Below are 20,131 nucleotides of genomic sequence, written 5' to 3'. Positions count from 1 at the left end.
AAAGAGGAAGAAGAAGAAAAATAAGAGGAGAAGAAAGAATAGAGGAGAAGATCTCCTCTATTCTTTCTTCTCCTCTTTTTTTATTCTTCCTCTTCTTTTTTTATCCTCTTCTTCCTCTCATGTTCGATAGGATCGCCGAGGGGTCGGGAGGTTGCCTAGTGTCAAGGGATTCAACAAAACCATGTCTTCATCATTAGGCGAAAGTAACATGTGAATGATGGTACGAAGCTCTTCAAAGTTGTTCTGGAACGGAGTCCCAGATAGGATAATTCGCTTTTTGGTACAAAGTTCAGCAAGAGCCTTCCGAATATCGCTATTTGGAAGGCCTTTGCTGAATTCGTACCAAAAAGCGGATTATTCTATCCGGGACTCCATTCCAGAATAACTTTGCAGAACTTCGTACCAACATGCCCTGGTTACTTCCGGCTAATGATGAAGGCATGGATTTCTTCAATACTTTGACACTAGGAAACCTCTCTCGACCCCTCGGCGATCCTCGACCCCTCGAACCCTCGACGACCCTGGAACCCTCGACCCCTAGACGACCCTCTTCTTCCTCTCATGTTCGAGAGGATCGCCGAGGGGTCGGGAGGTTGCCTAGTGTCAAAGGATTCAACAAAACCATGTCTTCATCATTAGGCGAAAGTAACATGTGCATGATGGTACGAAGCTCTTCAAAGTTGTTCTGGAACGGAGTCCCAGATAGGATAATTCGCTTTTTGGTACAAAGTTCAGCAAGAGCCTTCCGAATATCGCTATTTGGAAGGCCTTTGCTGAATTCGTATCAAAAAGCGGATTATTCTATCCGGGACTCCATTCCAGAATAACTTTGCAGAACTTCGTACCAACATGCCCTGGTTACTTCCGGCTAATGATGAAGGCATGGATTTCTTCAATACTTTGACACTAGGAAACCTCTCTCTACTTCCGTCTAAGAAGAAGAAGAAGAAGAAGAAGAAAAGAAGAAGAAAAAGAAGAGGAGAAGAAGAAAGGAATAGTGGAGAAGAAGAGAAAATAGAATATTCTATTTTCTCTTCTTCTCCACTATTCCTTTCTTCTTCTCCTCTTCTTTTTCTTCTTTTTTCTTCTTCTTATTTATTTCTCCTCTTCTTTTCGGTAGAGGAAACCCTAAATAGCTAGCAAGTATCGTGGGTGTGAGATACATGTGGCCTTCGGTGTCGGACACTACATCCACGTCCCACAAGTGACGTGGGCGTCGAAGCCCGCGCCACTTGTGGGATGTGGGTGTAGTGTCCGACACCGATGGTACATGTATCTCACACCGACGATACTTTCTATTTAGGGTTTCTCCTCTACCGCTCCTCGACCTCTCGACGACCCTCGTTCCCGATAAAATAAAGAGGAAGAAGAAGAAGAAAAAAGAAGAAAAGAAAGAATAGAGGAGAAGACTTCCTCTTCTTCCTCTCCTCTTCTTCTCCCTCTTCTTCAATGTCCGACGTTCTCGACCCCCCCCCCCCCCCACGTGTCGAAGAAAAAAAAGAAGAAAAAAAAGAGGAGAAGAAGAAAGGAATAGTGGAGAAGAAGAGAAAATAGAATATATTCTATTTTCTCTTCTTCTCCACTATTCCTTTCTTCTTCTCCTCTTCTTTTTCTTCTTTTTTCTTCTTATTTATTTCTCCTCGTCTTCCTCTCCCCTCTCGGCGCCCTCTCGACCCTCGACCCCTAGGCGACCGTCGACCCCTCTCTTTTTTTTCTTCCTCTTCTATTTTATCCTCTTCTTCCTCTACCGCTCGGCGACCCTCGACGACCCTCGTTCCCGATAAAAAAAAGAGGAAGAAGAAGAAAAAAAGAGGAGAAGAAAGAATAGAGGAGAAGATCATCTCCTCTATTCTTTCTTCTCCTCTTTTTTCTTTTCTTATTCCTCCTCTTTTTTTATCCTCTTCCTCCTCTCATGTTCGACGACCCTCGACCCCCTCTTCTTCTCCCTCTTCTAATTCATTTGTTCATATGAATATACAAACATTTTCATATTTACAATAATTAATATCACCAAAAAAATCTATGAACAGAAAAAAATCCTAATTTTTCTAATCCTAATCTTTTGCATATATACATGAACATAGATATATACACAGAGAACATATGTATACATATATATAAAAAATCCTAATATTCTTCTCCCTCTTCTAATCCTAATATTTTGCATATATACATGAACATAGATATATACACAGAGAACATATGTATACATATATATATAAAACAAGCATATATATATATGAAAAAAAGCATATATATGAAAAAAAATGCTAGCTAGGGCGCCGGCCGGACCAGAGGAGGACCGCGGAGTCGGCGGCGAGGATGGCGACGGGGCAGTGGACCGCGGAGTCTTCGCTTGTGTCATTTGCTTATTGCGCCGTAACCATGGATAATCTTCATTGTTTATCAGGATGCTTGGGTCAGCCTTGACATTGAAGGGAGGAATTTCATGAAACTTTTCATAATCTTCAGACATGTCTGTCTTGCCGTCCACTCCCAGGATGTCCCTTTTTCCTGAAAGAACTATGTGGCGCTTTGGCTCATCGTATGATGTATTCGCTTTCTTATCTTTTCTTTTTCTCGGTTTGGTAGACATGTCCTTCACATAGATAACCTGTGCCACATCATTGGCTAGGACGAACGGTTCGTCAGTGTACCCAAGATTTTTCAGATCCACTGTTGTCATTCCGTACTGTGGGTCTACCTGTACCCCGCCGCCTAACAGATTGACCCATTTGCACTTAAACAAAGGGACCTTAAAATCAGGTCCGCAGTCAAGTTCCCATATGTCCACTATGTAACCATAATATGTGTCCTTTCCGCTCTCGGTTGCTGCATCAAAGCGGACACCGCTGTTTTGGTTGGTGCTCTTTTGATCTTGGGCGATCGTGTAAAATGTATTCCCATTTATCTCGTATCCTTTGTAAGTCAATACAGTCAAAGATGGTCCCCTGGACAACAAGTACAACTCATCACAAACAGTGTTGTCACCTCTGAGACGTGTTTCCAACCAACTGCTGAAAGTCCTGATGTGTTCACATGTAATCCAGTCGTCGCACTGCTTCGGGTGTTTGGAGCGCAGACTATTCTTGTGTTCATCGACATACGGGGTCACCAAGGTAGAGTTCTGTAGAACTGTGTAGTGTGCTTGAGACCAAGAATATCTGTCCCTGCATATTATTGTGTCTCTTCCAAGAGTGCCTTTTCCAGTCAGTCTCCCCTCATACCGCGATTTAGGGAGACCTATCTTGTTAAGGCCAGGAATGAAGTCAACACAAAACCCGATAACATCCTCTGTTTGATGGCCCATGGAGATGCTTCCTTCTGGCCTAGCGCCGTTACGGACATATTTCTTTAGGACTCCCATGAACCTCTCAAAGGGGAACATATTGTGTAGAAATACGGGCCCCAAGATGACAATCTCGTCGACTAGATGAACTAGGACGTGCGTCATGATATTGAAGAAGGATGGTGGGAACACCAGCTGGAAACTGACAAGACATTGCGCCACATCACTCCTTAGCCTTGGTATGATTTCTGGATCGATCACCTTCTGAGAGATTGCATTGAGGAATGCACATAGCTTCACAATGGCTAATCAGACGTTTTCCGGTAGAAGCCCCCTCAATGCAACCGGAAGCAGTTGCATCATAATCACGTGGCAGTCATGAGACTTTAGGTTCTGAAACTTTTTCTCTGGCATATTTATTATTCCCTTTATATTCGACGAGAAGCCAGTCGTGACCTTCATACTGAGCAGGCATTCAAAGAAGATTTCTTTCTCTTCTTTTGTAAGAGCGTAGCTGGCAGGACCTTTATACTGCTTCGGAGGCATGCCGTCTTTTTCGTGCAAATGTTGCAGGTCCTCTCGTGCCTCAGGTGTATCTTTTGTCTTCCCATACACGCCCAAGAAGCCTAGCAGGTTCACGCAAAGGTTCTTCGTCACGTGCATCACATCGATTGAGGAGCGGACCTCTAGGTCTTTCCAGTAGGGTAGGTCCCAAAATATAGATTTCTTCTTCCACATGGGTGCGTGTCCCTCAACGTCATTCGGAACAGCTAGTCCACCGGGACCCTTTCCAAAGATTATGTAGTGTAAATCATTGACCATAGCAAGCACGTGATCACCGGTGCGCATGGCGGGCTTCTTTCGGTGATCTGCCTCGCCTTTGAAATGCTTGCCTTTCTTTCGACATTGATGGTTGGTCGGAAGAAATCGACGATGGCCCAGGTAAACATTCTTCCTGCATTTGTCCAGGTATATACTTTCAGTGTCATCTAAACAGTGCGTGCATGCGTGGTATCCTTTGTTTGTCTGTCCTGAAAGGTTACTGAGAGCGGGCCAATCGTTGATGGTCACGAACAGCAACGCCTTAAGGTTAAATTCCTCCTGTCTGTGCTCATCCCACGTACGTACACCGTTTCCATTCCACAGCTGTAAAAGTTCTTCAACTAATGGCCTTAGGTACACATCAATTTCGTTGCCGGGTTGCTTAGGGCCTTGGATGAGAACTGGCATCATAATGAACTTCCGCTTCATGCACATCCAAGGAGGAAGGTTATACATACATAGAGTCACGGGCCAGGTGCTGTGATTGCTGCTCTACTCCCCGAAAGGATTAATGCCATCCGCGCTTAAAGCAAACCATACATTCCTTGGGTCCTTTGCAAACTCATCCCAGTACTTTCTCTCGATTTTTCTCCACTGCGACCCGTCAGCGGGTGCTCTCAACTTCCCATCTTTCTTTCGGTTCTCACTGTGCCATCGCATCAACTTGGCATGCTCTTCGTTTCTGAACAGACGTTTCAACCGTGGTATTATAGGAGCATACCACATCACCTTCGCAGGAACCCTCTTCCTGAGGGGCTTGCCGTCAACATCACCAGGGTCATCTCGTCTGATCTTATACCGCAACGCACCGCATACCGGGCATGCGTTCAGATCCTTGTATGCACCGCGGTAGAGGATGCAGTCATTAGGGCATGCATGTATCTTCTCCACCTCCAATCCTAGAGGGCATACGACCTTCTTTGCTGCGTATGTACTGTCGGGCAATTCGTTATCCTTTGGAAGCTTCTTCTTCAATATTTTCAGTAGCTTCTCAAATCCTTTGTCAGGCACAGCATTCTCTGCCTTCCACTGCAGCAATTCCAGTACGGTACCGAGCTTTGTGTTGCCATCTTCGCAATTGGGGTATAACCCTTTTTTGTGATCCTCTAACATGCGATCAAACTTCAGCTTCTCCTTTTGACTAATGCATTGCGTCCTTGCATCGACAATGACCCGGCGGAGATCATCATCATCGGGCACATCGTCTGGTTCCTCTTGATCTTCAGCAGCTTCACCCATGGCAGCATCATTGGGCACATCGTCTGGTTCCTCTTGATCTTCACCAGCTCCCCCCGTTGCAGCATCACCGTATTCAGGGGGCACATAGTTGTCATCGTACTCTTCTTCTTCGCCGTCTTCCATCATAACCCCTATTTCTCCGTGCCTCGTCCAAACATTATAGTGTGGCATGAAACCCTTGTAAAGCAGGTGGGAGTGAAGGATTTTCCGGTTAGAGTAAGACCTCGTATTCCCACATTCAGTGCATGGACAACACATAAAACCATTCTGCTTGTTTGCCTCAGCCGCATCGAGAAACTCATGCACGCCCTTAATGTACTCGCGGGTGTGTCTGTCACCGTACATCCATTGCCGGTTCATCTGTGCGTGCATTATATAAAATTAAGTGTCCAAATTAATAGAAGTGTACAAATCTCGAGGAAAATGGAGTTTGAAGGTCGAGCTTCGAGAGGAGAAAGCTTAAGTAGTGTGGCTCGGGCATTCCATCGAACACCTCATGTTCATAGGAGGTGAGCTAGAGCACCACAAAGCCCTCTCCCCCTCGGCCAGAAAAAACAGAGCACTGTGCTCTACTCTTGCGCGAGGGGGTATATATAGGCACCTCATTGGTCCCGGTTGGTGGCATGAACCGGGACTAAAGGGGAGCCTTTGGTCCCGGTTCAAGCCACCAACCGGGACCAATGGTGGTGGGCCAGGAGCAAGGCCCATTGGTCCCGGTTCGTCCCACCAACCGGGACCAAAAGGTCCAGACGAACCGGGACCAATGGCCCACGTGGCCCGGCCGGCCCCCTGGGCTCACGAACCGGAACCAATGCCCACATTGGTCCCGGTTCTACACTGAACCGGGACTAATGGGCTGAGCCGGCCTGGACCATAGCCCTGTTTTCTACTAGTGACCGGTCCCCCTGTTTAAGGACGGATGCGAGAGGAAATTTGTGGGGTTTGAAGATGCCATTACATGTTCATAGTCAAAGCGGTGCTAGCCAGCAGGCACGCAACTGCATTAAATAAACTAATCAAGCCGTGGAGAAACAGTCATATATTTAACCAATAACATCTAAATCGTTTTGTTGTGCAATCTATCTACAACATGGATGATATGTTGTGTAATCAATCAAACGGCGGAGGAATAGCCATATATTCAACCAAAAGCAGTCTATCTTGTGGATAGATCGGCAACCAAAAGCAATCTATCTTGTGGATAGATAGATTGCTTTTGGTTTATATCTGCTAGTATATGATCTTTATGTATGCAGGTGTAGAAGCCACAGAAAGCACGCCACACGCGTCCTCGTTCGACGCATCCCACCCTCCATTTTAAGACAGCAGCCACAGCCACAACCATAACCCATTCCCGCTCCGCTCAGCACGTTTCGTTTGGAGGCCGCTCTCTGGCTCGGAGTCGGAGGAGGGAGTGATGGGCTGCCGGCAGACCGCGCTGTTGCTGGCGGCAGCGCTGGCCGCGTGCGCGGCGACGACGGTGATGGCTGAGCGCAGGGTCTACATCGATTGGATGCCCCGCCATAACTTCTCCGGCTGGGCCAAGCTCAATGGGCCCTTCTACAAGGGCGACTACCTCGGTACGTACAAGGATTCGACGTTTCTTTTCTTTTTCTCCCGTGGTTTCTCCGGCTGACTCAATTCGTGTCATCGTGCCAAGCGTTCTATCACCCGGACAAGAAGTTGGACGTGGTGGAGGTGGACAAACGCGGGTTCGACGTGTGCGACACTGGAAACCCTATCCACCGCTACCCCGGCGGCGGTACTCGCCGCGGCACTACCTTCGTCCTGCTCAGCGAGGCCAAGTTCTACTACTTCACCTGCAGCGTCCGCTATTTCTGCCCTGCCGGGATGCGCCTCGACATCCCGGTCCAGGAAAGGCGGCGCGACGACACGCCCGGCACCGCCATGGTGGAGAGCAGCGCCACCTCACCGGCGCCTGGACCCCGAGGGAACTCGGAGGGCGAGAGAGACGTGCAGGGACGAGGACGAAGCGACGGTGGAGTAGAAGGAACAAAATGGCCAGACATGGAGTCCTCCAGGCCCGGCCCGTAAATTAGGCGTCTCGTTGAGAAGATACTCATACTCATATGGACCAAAGTCAAATGATGTTCTGAAATAAAATAGACCAAATGAAAATAAGAGAACGAATTAAAAGGTGCAAAACGGATCATTTTATGTCGGTAACTCATTTTGTGAGAAAGAACGATAATTTAAGAATGAATATACAAACCATTCCATCAGTGTAACAAGTATAAGATGATACAAGAATAAAATGAGAGTGCACTGGAAATACTTCGACACTTTTAAAACATACATAGTTGAGACTTAAGAGTGCGCATGAAATACTTCAACTCCTTTATTAGAATGGAAATTAACGCCATTTCAGAAGCGTATGTACATAGCTCGCGAGAATGGTGGGCCATATAATTTACAAGATAAGTCCTCTAGAAAAATGATACTGCAATGTTCTGTTCGGAAACGATTATTTTCTGAAAGAATCTGTAGCCGCCATGTAAAATGTTGATCTTCCGAACATCCTTGCACAAAATATCTTTCCTATGAACAAGTTGTCTCCCAACCAGAAGGGAATGTCACTACCAAGCAAGACGCCAAGAAACATTCGGTGCATGCAATCGCTGGCAAGGCTGACAAAAAGAAGCATCGAAACGAGTTCAATCCAAACGCTATGTCGCTGGTTGCCGATGGGTAAACCTGAACATGTGAAGCAGACAGAGGCTCTCCTGAATTCGACTTGGTGTGCTGCCATAGGGTTCAGGAACACAACAAAAACATGATGCACAGAGTGGCAATGATCAATTATCTGATGCACATTTCGGTGCTTCATATCGGCTTTGCAAGAGCAGATCCGGCGTATAACAGTCTACTAAATACAGTGGCAATTATAGAGCTAGGCTTTGAGAAGCTACTCTCAACGGTCAACCCAATCCTTAAACAGAAGCATCATATATAGAGGAACATTCAGCACGGCAATAATGGCAACCGACTGAACGACGCGGAACAGCCTCTGGAGGACCGTCCTTATTTTCCATTTGCTCGGGCGAGGCGCCTTGCCTCCATCTTCTGGCGCCGTTTCAGATCCCATCTCAACATGAACAGATGATGAATCAGGTTCAGGTTGGTGCTTTCTCGCAGTTGGCCTTGCCACAACATTTCCTCTGCCATGAATATTAGAGATCTTTCAGTTATTATTAGTAGAAGCACCAGGCAAGTTTCCGTTCAACAAAGTACCTGAAAGCATTAACCAAAACAAAAATACACACATACCGTCCTGTAGTTTTGGAGTCTGAGTTAGTGATGGGGGGCCTTGCCACCGCTTTTTTAACCAGGTGCATGGATCCCTCTGCATCCCAAACCATTTCATATTCGCCATCTTCCGCATCATCTTTTTCTTTGCTTCTTGGAAACAGGTCAGCACCCGCCGAACTCATAAAGCTCACAAATGTGTTCACGTAGGGAAGAGAGCTTAGACCATTTGTTGGCCAAAACATCAGCAGAAGGACGGTAACCACAAACTGAAAGATATACCTGCAGAAACAGCAGACACAAACAAACTTGTCAGACAATTCAGTTGTACATCTCCTGCAATATAAGCAAAAGAATCAGCAGGCGCCTGCTAGAAGCATTACCAGATATAGATATGAGTTTGTTTAGGCAGGAAGCAAAGATTCGTCAGAACCTCCTGACTAGAATCAGTAGAATTTCGGGGCCCAGCAGATAGCAGCATAAAAGATGGATACAGATTTCCCTGCTGCCAACTAATTGTCCCAAGGGTGTGCTGTGGCATTAACAGCACCATTAGATGCAACACATGGAACATGCAGCAACAAGATAACTTAAAAATTTTGTTACCTCCGTTACTGGCCCAAAAGGAGTGGAGTGGACAACTGTGCACTGGTCGTGGTCATGCCCTGAGAGCACAAGAGTCTGAAGACCAGTCAAGATATTTTCAGATGTGACTCAAATCTCCAGAAATTGCAAAAGAAGCTTACCGGCTTCAGCAGCCCTAGCAAAAGATCGGAAGTCTGTTTACTTAGATAATTCTGATAGCTGCAGAAAAAACTTACGTTAATTGTATATGGCTTTGCCCTATGTTGACATATGGAGAAACTTCGGTTAGGCAGCGATTTGGACTGGTTTAACCAGAAGTGATTTTCAAGAGAACACATAGGGCAACACTCAACCAAGAAATTTTGAAAGAACTTTGGGTGCACGGCTAATCACATTAGCAAATCTTTTACCAAGAAGAATATCGACAAGGAGTTCCCAGAACAAACTAATACTTGAGAGAGTTCAGTGACATATACCAGACAGAGAGTTCAATGATTCTTAAGTTTACCAGTCAAATTATCACAATGTTTACATGCTATGGTAGTCAAAAGCAGGAAACAACAATACTTGAGGAAGGACATACTTGATTCCTTGGTCCATAGCAGCGCTATATATCCTCTGGAAATGTAAGAGAATAGAATCAATCAGCTAGAAAAATATGTGGTTGGTCGAATTGCTTGCAGAAATTCAAACACAAACGTGTTGCAACTTGCAGAATAAATTAGTGGATAGACTGGGGCGCTGATGCTACATATGACAGACTTATCTTCATTGTATATGAACAAAAAGCATAGGGAAGGTATTGAAAAAATCATTTTTACTTTTAATTAGCAGAGGAAAAACACTTTGAGAGAACATACCTGATTAATAGCAGGTGAAGAACGATGTGGGCCACACGGAGTATTGTCAGGTCGGTACAGGGGAATGTGCGTTAGTAGAATTTTTGGATTTGATTCATTACCTTAAAGAAGATGTAAAAGTAGTCAATTCTCTGATAGTAACTGCAACACTATGCATAATCATCTATTGAGTGCCATACCAGATGATAGCGTTTTGATGAACTCCCAAGAAGAGGATCTTTCTTTGCTCTGTTTGGCTCCTCCTGAACAGATACTAACAGTTCTTTAGCTATACAAAGCAGAAGCATGAAAGGAAACTACACAAAACAAATTACTCTTATTCAAGAACCAAAATCTGGATTCTATTGCGCTACTGATGTACGATTCCTTTGTAGTGCAGTTCACTGTAGCACATACAATATAAAACTTTGGAGGCGTTGTAGCATACCATCAAGAGTTTGAGCATCAACAACAACAAAGTCCACCTTCCCAGACAAAAAATGGAAGTTTCTTGGTCCAAATTCTTTTTCGTATCGACTGATAACCTGCAAGAAAAGAGTAGCAAACTTGTAAGTTGTAGTATACCAACAATTTATGTTCTCATATATTCTATGCAGTCACAGTAATGTTACTATATAAATTTGAGGAAAAACTGTAGGCCCGAGATATAACATATTAATATAGAAACAACATTTACAAGAGACAGAGACCAGGAATGTACAGACAACTATTTACAAGCCAGCAATCTAGGCAAATCAAAGGTTATGAAAAAGAATCAGTGCAGTTTCAAAGAAAATTCATATACTACTACTTAAATCTAAAAGATAAAAAGAGGGACTTCTTTTTAATAGAGATGAGCCCAAGACTAAGGCTAGGGACATTGTCAAAAGTTTGAGCGTTCCATTGTTTCCAAATGTGCCATGTTTGACATGATGAAAATATCCATGAAGGTCGGTTTGAAAAACGTCCATGGATCATTTTCTACTCAGAATTGTAATTGCCACCCACTATAAGTCAAGCTTATGCTCACAGGCAAGGCTGAAAGGCAATCAAAGAATAGGTGAACTCACGTTTCATGCGTGCCATTGTTGCTAATAGCGCAGAAAGAGTCTTTCAACACGTTGATGTTTCCGTTGGATGGGTACATCTCGGATGTTTAATGAGCACTTAGAAATGTGTTATTGTGAACGACACAAGAAGTGTCTACAAAAATGTTGATGTTCCTTCAGATGAGGATGTCTCTGGTGTTAGACAATCACTTAAGTAACAAAGAAAAAACGTCCAGCTTCAGAGCACACTTGCATTTTCAGATCATCGCAGGTTAGCGGGTAGGCTGAGTTGCAAAACATATGCGTCTTTGCCGGACTTTCCAGTTGGTATTTCTTGAAGCTTGCCAAGCTTCTTCATAACTATATCAGGTGGAAACTCTTGTATACAAAATATGTTTATCTGTAATTTCAGTCAAAACATGTTGTCTGTAAACCTAAATTTGAGAAATAATTCCAAGTCAAACAAGGCAGCCTGAGTGTTTTGAAAAGTATGCTCATAGCATTTCTTGAAGCTCGTCAAGCTACTACATCAGGTCAAATGTATCTATATCAAATATGTTTATCCATGTAGTTCCAGTTACAGATGTGGACAGTAAATCCAAATTTGACAAATAATTGCAAGTTAAAAAAAGCAAAAAATAAAATAAAATGCACATGCCTTTAAGTAACTATACAATAAAGACACTAAGAGCAGAGAGGACAAACATGAATAGGGTGCAATGGCATGTTATGAACACCCATTCAACAAGACCAGAAACCCACCAAGAGCAAGTACTAAAAAATGATGATCCAATACAAGAAGCTCACAACACTTAGCAAAAAAAATTACTGATCATTGGCTATGTCCTTGATGAGAGTGCAAATTCATGCGAAAAATCACTGAGAGCAAGAGGTTGCACCATGTCTGAGGGTGTGGGTAACCAAAAAATGAGGAACAGTGTGAAAATAATCTTCATCTTGAGGTGGGCTAGCTTTATCTAGAGGTTGATAACTGATATGTCAGTGCACGGCCATAAACTTCTTACAGGACCATCCGGTAAAAGAACATCATAACCATGCAACGATAAACTGAGTACATTACACAAAATCACAATGTTGTGGATACTTGTAATCACACACATGCACCGTGAAATAGCTAAAATTCTTCACGGTTGCGTGATTATTTTCCTTGTTCAAAGCAGCGATCTAAGACTCTCTATTAAAGCTGTTGTTTATGCTCTGTAGCACTGTCACCAAAATACAAATCTGCATATATCTCCAAAAGTAAAAAACAAACAACATGGACTTACTTTGCCAATCCCCGATACAAAACAGATTCAATACATTTTTTTTTTGAACCGAGCGTGCCCCTTTCCATTTAAGATAAATGGAAATACAACAACAGATTCAATACATGATTGGTTTAATTTATTTCCGTTGTGCACTACGGCTAGGGAGAGGCTCTCATCCCTGGAGGGGAGATAGAATAACTATTCTTCTAATTCTTGCTTGCTTTATTCCTCATTTATGGGGTCCTCCTTATGTAGGGGGCTAGCAATCCAATCTAAGTAACAAATCATAGATCTTATCTCCAATTAGATTAAGGCCAAAGCTAAGAGATACCTTCCTAGTTTTACAGATAGACTACCTAACATAGAGATTGGGGATCGCATCCCATAAATGGAAGCTTCCATGGTGGGGCATGTACTTCCGTACATAACATCACACCCCTCCTTGGCATGCAGCTCATCCTTGAGCTGCTAGCGGGTGGCCACTACAGTCCAAGGAAGCACCAAACTGAAGATAATACATGACGTAGCTGCACCCCGTAGTAAAGACAATTAAGTGGACTACGAGACGGGAAAGAGGGCATCCCTCAATAATTTTAGGACATATGCAGCGCATCAAAACTTCCATTCAGCAGCTTAGGGAAAAAGGTTGGAATTCTCGCGTTAGAGAATTGAATCCGCGAACAAGGCAAAGAATTATTAGCTGGCGATGGCAAGCAACTCATCCGTGGAAACAATATTTTCATAAAGGGAACAATCACTTGAGATTTGAGAAAAATGTAAATATACAAATGGAAGTCACGAGAAGTAGTCAATGATAGTCAATCACCTCAGGATGAACTGAGTGAAATGCTGAGTAACCGATATCATGATTTCCTGAAAGATAGTAGATTGGGACATGGGGACTTGTCCTCTGTTCGCTCATGCTGAATATATGCTTAAATCGGAATAGAGAATCCTGCCACCTGGAAAGTTTTCAACATAAATTAGGAAATAAATAAATAAAGTGGAACCTTTTTTTTTGCAGGTAGATAAAGTGGAACCTAGAACCCTTTGATGATTTTGTGGGAGATATGGCATAACTTGTAAACCACAATGGCAACATTGTCCCAAACAAGTTGGGGTAGGCTAGAGGTGAAACCCATAAGATCTCGCAACCAACTCATGGTTCTCTTCAATCGGTGCTACCCCAACTCTATCTCGTATGTCATCATTCCGGCAAGGTAAAGTGGTAAAAACAATGAATCTGAATGCAGAGAACGAGGACTGGAAGTTTCTGTTTATTCATTTATGAGACACTTGAGATGAAATATGATTATCACAGATATAGGACAATTAAGGTGTATTGGAAATTATTTTCCCTGTTGATATATCTTATTGCATATTCAGTCATATCAGTTCATATAACACCATCATTCTCTAAAGCACATGCAAACAAACAATTGTGGTTTCTAACCAACAAGGTACGGAGCGACCAGCTGGCATCAGATGGAATGTTGAAAAAGCAAACTTGTTGCAACATTTAAAAGGCAAAAAAGAATTCAGCACCCGTGCCTTACTCTTCATCCGATATATGTGCGCCCCCATCAAAATAGTCACCGAGAAATAAGACGACATCAGGCTTGAACGGCAATATCACAGACTGGAAGGATCTTCTCATGTTCAAATCTGTGAAGAACTCTGCAGCTTGCAGTGCAACTGAGCTTCGTGGTAGACCAAGGGAGGTGCTGTCCATAAGCTACAAGGGAAAAACCTTTCAGAAGGGAGCAACATATACTCGAAGATATTTTGTACTATGTAGTATGTACTACTACTTTGGGTTTATCGGCACAATTACATGATGTAATGTTAGAAGGGAAACTGACCTGTGGATCAGCAATGACGGCAACCTTGACATGGTTACTCTGCACAACAAACGGAATATGGTAATAAGGTAAAGCTGAAAACTTGGGCTAGTGTCAGATAATAAGTGGTAGAAATGGAAGTTTCACTGCCTAGCATGACTTGGACGAGATGAAGGTCGAATTAGCATTTTGGTCAGGATTGGGAGGGCTCCAAGCTGCTAGAGATGCTCTGTTACCCCGTCCCAATCCAGACTGTCAAAAAAGCAACTGAATGTCTAAACCGAATCGACGGCATTGATTACTGACCGGCGATGGGGAGGAAGAGGATGCGGATGGCCAGGAGCAGGAGAGGTGGGCGGCCCAGTAGGCGCCCGTCTCGCCGTAGAGCAGCGCGGCCACCCACGCCGCGCACAGCAGCAGAGTCAGCCGCGTCGCGCTCTGCATCGTCCCCCGGCGAGGTGGCTTACTGCACCCCGGCCCACGGGAGGGAGGAGCAGCGCCGGTGCAGTCGAGATCTAAGGCTCCACCCTCCGGCTCTGTGAGACCCCAGCAGGGATCTCGCGGTAGCAATTGGCGATTCTAGGGTTCTAGAGAGGAATTGGGGTGACTTGGTCAAGAATGGCCGAGAGAACAGAGAGAATACTTGCGATGCGGAGGTCAACTCGTTCGATAATTGTGCCGATGTCACGCTGGTTTTGAGAAAATCACACCAATAACCTTTTTTATTCGGAAAAAGTAGTCCTTCAACTTACTGACGTGCAGTACACTGTAAGAGCAACTCTAACAGGACCCATTTTGCTTCATCATGTCTGTTTTTATCTGTTTCTTGCAGATCCGGTAAACCGCCATCCTACAAATTTTATTTACGGTATTCCACATATTAAATAAATAAAATTTGCGGGATGACAAACGGATCAACAAAATACATCTAGTAAACAGCGTCCAAGTTCTTACTTGATTTTTAAACTAATAGTTCACGCCAACATAGTTCATGCGAGCAAATTCATAGTTCCACACATATCACGCCACTTGCTAGATAGTTCAAAGTTAAACTTAAACTAGACTAGATATCAAACTTAAACTAGATCGCCGGAGTTCTACTCGTCTTCACCGGAGCCGGAGCCGAACTTGCCCATGCCGAGGTGGTGCACTACAAGGGAGTTGCAGAGCACGTATGCGAGGTCATACTCCTCCCGGTTCGTCGACACCCGCACCGCTGGGCTTCGTCCCCGGGGGCGGCTGCCTCCTTTGCTTTGAACCAAGCGCGCTCGGCCGCTCGGTGACGCTGCAGCGCCGGATCAAAGATGCGGTGAAGACGATCAAAGTTCGTCCACGATCAAAGTTCGTCCTCGAGGACTATGACGCCGCCCTCGTCGGGCCGCGGGGATCTCTTCGAGGGCGAGGCGTGGCGCTGGCGCTGGCGCTCCAGCTGGACGTAGTCGCCCCGCGCCCATTTGAGGGCGGCCTCCTTGTCGGCGACCATGTCGTCGTGCTCCTTCTTTGTAACGCCCCGAGACCGATGTGCCGGGTGTCCTCCAGTTATTCGTTGTTGTTGCCTTGTCATTGCTTGCGTGTCATGCATTCCATATCATGTCATCATGTGCATTTCATTTGCATACATGTTCGTCTCATGCATCCGAGCATTTTCCCCGTTGTCCGTTTTGCAATCCAGCGCTCCTATGTCACTCGGTGCCCCTTTCTACCTCTTTTCGTGTGCGGGTGTTAAACGTTCTCGGATTGGACCGAGACTTGTCATGTGGCCTTGGTTTACTGCCGGTAGACCGCCTGTCATGTTTCGTGCCATTTGGACTTCGTTTGATACTCCAACGGTTAACCGAGGGACCGATAAGGCCTCGTTTGTGTTGCAGCCCAACACCCTTCCAATTTGGCCCAAAACCCACCAAAAACCTTTCTATCATCTAGAGCATTCGATCACGATCGCGTGGCCGCAAACCGCACCTCATTTAGAGCTTCCTAGATCCCTCTACCTCTATAAATAGACCCCTTCATTTTCGTTTTCGGATCTTTTCCCCGAAACCCTAAAACTCCTCCATCAGCGCCGCCGGACATGTCCACCGCTGGACGTGTCCGCCGCCGCCGCCACATCGCTCCAGCCAATCGGGAGCCGCCACCTCAGCACCGCTGCCCCCTCCTCCACTCGCGCGCCGCCATGTGTCATCGCCGCCTCCCACCGCCACGCGGCCCACGGGGCCCAGATCTAGCCCGCGCGGGCCTGGCCGCCGCCGCCGCCCGAGGCGTTCGTCCCCGCGCCTCCTCGTCGCCGCGCTCGCCGCCGTTCGTCACCGGCCGCGCGCCGCCGCCGGTTCGCCCCGCCGCCTCGTCGCCGGTCTTCAACGCCCCACCGCCTGCGAGCCCACACCCCACGCACACGCTCCCCTCCTCCGCTGCCGCCTCGCTGGCCCCACACCACCGCGGCGCCCTCTTCGCCCGGCCACCGGCGCCCTTGCCGGACCCCGCCGCCGCGATGCCATGGCCGCCGCCCTGCCGACCTCCTTCGCCGGCCTCGCCCGAAATCGGCCTCATCCGGCGCCAAGGTGGCCGGATCCGCGCGCCTCCACCCTGCCGTGCCCGTTCATCTCCGGCCAGCCTCCTGCCGTGGCCGCCATGCCTCGCCGTCGCCGGAGCACCGGCGTGCGCCGCCGCCGCCGTGCGGGATCGGGAGGAGCCCGATCCGCACCTCCCTGCTCGCTCAACCGCGTGGGTCGGCCCAGCTCTCCGGCCCACCTCCTCCAGCCGGCCTCCTCTCCGCGCCTGGGCCAAAGCCCGTGTGGTGAGCCCTCCTCTAATTTCCGCCCGTGCGAGTTATAGCTATCCTGCGCCCATCCGATTTTCTTCCAAGTCCCAGTTTCCAGTAATTTTATGCAATCTTCATCATGTCATAAACTCTGCATCCGTAGCTCCGATTTGTGCGTGTAGCATATCAAAATGTTCGTCTCGACGAGTACATCATTTCCTCTCTTTGCATCATTTTCATTTGAGCTCATCTTGATGCCCGAAATGCTATTGGAAGAGGGCTATGTGATGAATTTGTCAGATCTGTTTCAGCAAATGGCATTTTGTCATTTTTGCCATGATTAATGTGTGCATGTTATGATCCTGAGCTCTACATGTGTTGTGTTATATGCCATGTCATCTTTAAAGAGGTGCTTGCCATGTATTTTTGTGATCTATGTGGTGACTAGCACAAGCTTGCAAAGTAGTGTAATCGGTAATGCTGATTTCAGGGACTTAGAATTTCACCAAGTCCTTGTCCTGTTTTTGTCTTTATGCTATATGTTCATGTTGTTTCCTAGTGATCCGTGCCTCTTTTGAGGATGATCAGTAAGGATGTTTTGTTAACATTGTGGTGCTCTATCCATCAATGTCTTTGTTTGCAATTATGGAGTACCCTGGCTTGAGTCAATCGAGCTCTACTTTTGCTATAAAATGATCCTGGCAGATTGTTGACATGTTTAGCGATTTTGCCGAGGATGTTGCTATTGATCCGTGCATGCTATGTTATTGTTCTTGCCATGTCTAGCTTCTATGCCATGTCTTCTTGATGGGTGTATGCTTAGTTTGTCATGCCATGCTCTGTAGTGAGTGCATCGAGCTCGTAAACATGCCTACTCGTTAACTGTTTTGCATGCTCCAGTTTTTCACCAAGTCTGAATCTGTTTATGTTTTTGCTATGCTCACATGCTTGCAATTGTATTTTTCTGATCCCTTTTGGCTCAAGGTCACTAAGGGACTTTTGTTAAGTGCTTTGAGTAGCTTCATGCCATGCCTTGCTTTGCCATGATATGTTCCTGTAGCATGTAGTTTTCATGCTCTAAAGATTGCTTCCTCATGATAAATTCCAGACTTGTGTTAATTTCACTAAGTCTGAAACCCGTTATCATTTGCTCTTTTGCCATGCTTGTTTGAACCTGTTAATGGATGAATTAGCCATAGCTCAGTGTTCATCTTTTGTCAAGCTTCATGAGTGGTTCCCTACCATGTATTTTGTTGCCATGTTTGAGTGCTGTAGCATATTTATCTTGATGCATTTAGTTGGTCACTTGCTGATTATCGCAGACCGGTGCCATATTTGTTTTGCTTGCCATTTTCAAACCGTGCATCCGATTCCGGTGATCTTTATATCGATTTCAACCGAAATCATCTCACCTTTCCAGTGGCACCCTTGCATTTCCAAGTTGAGGCCAGGTTCAATCATTCCTTTCCAAATCATGCATATGCATCACATACCGCATCCCGCATATCATACCATGTTCGTGTGTTGGTTGTTTACTATGTTGTGTGCTTCTTTCCGGTGTTGCTTCTTTGGGTTGGTTCCGATAACATCGCGTTTGTGAGGACCCATTCGACTACGTCCGTTTGTCTTCTTCATGGACTCGTTATTCTTCCTTGCGGGATTTCAGGCAAGATGGCCATACCCTCGAAATCACTTCTATCTTTGCTTGCTAGTTGCTCGCTCTTTTGCTATGTCTATGCTGCGATACCTAGCACTTGCTTATCATGCCTCCCATATTGTTAAGCCAAGCCTCTAACACACCTTGTCCTAGCAAACCGTTGTTTGGCTATGTTACCGCTTTGCTTAGCCCCTCTTATAGCGTTGTTAGTTGCAGGTGAAGATCAGAGCTTGTTCCATGTTGGAATATGGATATTTTGTTGGGATATCACAATATCTCTTATTTAATTAATGCATCTATATACTTGGTAAAGGGTGGACGGCTCGGCCTTATGCCTGGTGTTTTGTTCCACTCTTGTCGCCCTAGTTTCTGTCATATCGGTTTCCCGGATTTTGCGTTCCTTACGCGGTTGGGTTATAATGGGAACCCCTTGATAGTTCGCCTTGAATAAAACTCCTCCAGCAATGCCCAACATTGGTTTTACTATTCGCCACCTAGCCTCTTTTTCCCTTGGGAGTCGCGCTCTCGAGGGTCATCATTATTTTACCCCCCCGGCCAGTGCTCCTCTGAGTGTTGGTCCAAACTAGAGCCCTGTGCAGCGCCCCCTCGGGGAAACTTGAGGTTTGGTTTTAGTTGTATGGAGCGCTCATCGGGATTTGTTGGCACATTCGGGCGGTGTTGCTGGACTTGTTTTACCATTGTCGAGGATGTCTTGTAACCAGGATTCCGAGTTTGATCGGGTCTTCCCGCTAGAAGGAATATCCTTCGTTGACCGTGAGAGATTGTGATGGGCTAAGTTGGGACACCCCTGCAGGGATTTGAACTTTCGAAAGTCGTGCCTGCGGTTATGGGCAGATGGGAATTTGTTAATGTCCGGTTGTAGAAAACCTGAAGTTGATCTTAATTAAAATACATCAACCGCGTGTGTAACCGTGATGGTCTCTTTCCGGTGGAGTCCGGGAAGTGAACACGGTATTGGAGTAATGCTTGACGTAAGTTGTTCTAGGATCACTTCTTGATCATAGTTTCTCGACCGTGCTTTGCCTTCTCTTCTCGCTCTCATTTGCGTATGTTAGCCACCATATATGCTAGTCGCTTGCTGCAGCTCCACATCATACTTTTACCCTTCCTATAAGCTTAAATAGTCTTGATCGCGAGGGTGTGAGATTACTAAGTCCCCGTGACTCACAGATACTTCCAAAACCAGCTTGCAGGTGCCGTTGAACCATGCAGGTGACGCAATCAAGCTCAAGGAGGAGCTCGATAAAGATCGTGTTCTTTATGTTGTTCCGTTTTCCCGTTGATCAGTAGTGGAGCCCAGTTGGGGTCGATCGGGGATCTATGTAGCATTTGGGGTAGTCTTCTTTTATTTTGGTTCCGTAGTCGGACCTTGATTGTATCTGGATGATGTAATGCTTTATTCATGTAATTGTGTGAAGTGGCGATTGTAAGCCAACTATGTATCTCTTTCCCTTATGTATTACATGGGTTGTGTGAAGATTACCTCACTTGCGACA

General features: G+C 45.7%; 2 protein-coding genes across 2 annotated transcripts; one reads left to right on the top strand and one right to left on the bottom strand.

Annotated features, from left to right (window-relative positions):
* Window positions 1–6,609: 6,609 nt before the first annotated feature.
* On the top strand, window positions 6,610–7,516 carry LOC125510654 (early nodulin-like protein 12). Its single transcript, XM_048675896.2, has 2 exons — window positions 6,610–6,930; window positions 7,011–7,516. Exons 1-2 carry the CDS (start codon window positions 6,768–6,770, stop codon window positions 7,403–7,405), a joined length of 558 nt encoding a protein of 185 aa, XP_048531853.1. The 5' UTR covers window positions 6,610–6,767; the 3' UTR covers window positions 7,406–7,516.
* Window positions 7,517–8,128: 612 nt separating this feature from the next.
* LOC125510653 (Calcineurin-like metallo-phosphoesterase superfamily protein) lies at window positions 8,129–14,888 on the bottom strand. The gene is made up of 13 exons (XM_048675895.2): window positions 14,509–14,888; window positions 14,224–14,262; window positions 13,918–14,096; window positions 13,188–13,323; window positions 10,490–10,586; window positions 10,242–10,304; window positions 10,063–10,163; window positions 9,786–9,820; window positions 9,364–9,421; window positions 9,224–9,298; window positions 9,001–9,149; window positions 8,639–8,899; window positions 8,129–8,529 (listed from the first exon to the last, which is right to left on the bottom strand). Exons 1-13 carry the CDS (start codon window positions 14,644–14,646, stop codon window positions 8,283–8,285), a joined length of 1,578 nt encoding a protein of 525 aa, XP_048531852.2. The 5' UTR covers window positions 14,647–14,888; the 3' UTR covers window positions 8,129–8,282.
* Between the last annotated feature and the right edge of the window lie 5,243 nt (window positions 14,889–20,131).

Source organism: Triticum urartu, chromosome 5A (genome assembly GCF_056163025.1).
Source record: "Triticum urartu cultivar PI428250 chromosome 5A, HENAU_Tu73, whole genome shotgun sequence".
NCBI classification, from domain to species: Eukaryota; Viridiplantae; Streptophyta; class Magnoliopsida; order Poales; family Poaceae; genus Triticum; species Triticum urartu.
This window is presented reverse-complemented; position numbering and strand designations above follow the sequence as displayed.

Bases quoted from the DNA above. Each gene is read 5' to 3' on its own strand.
- LOC125510653 (XM_048675895.2), bottom strand. From the start codon at position 14,646: ATGCAGAGCGCGACGCGGCTGACTCTGCTGCTGTGCGCGGCGTGGGTG. The intron at 13,324-13,917 runs GTAAGGCACGGG...AAAACTTTCCAG, and splicing joins GCACATATATCGGATGAAGA to GTGGCAGGATTCTCTATTCC. The intron at 10,587-13,187 runs GTGATTGACTAT...CTTTTCTTGCAG, and splicing joins TTCACTCAGTTCATCCTGAG to GTTATCAGTCGATACGAAAA.
- LOC125510654 (XM_048675896.2), top strand. From the start codon at position 6,768: ATGGGCTGCCGGCAGACCGCGCTGTTGCTGGCGGCAGCGCTGGCCGCG. The intron at 6,931-7,010 runs GTACGTACAAGG...CATCGTGCCAAG, and splicing joins CTACAAGGGCGACTACCTCG to CGTTCTATCACCCGGACAAG.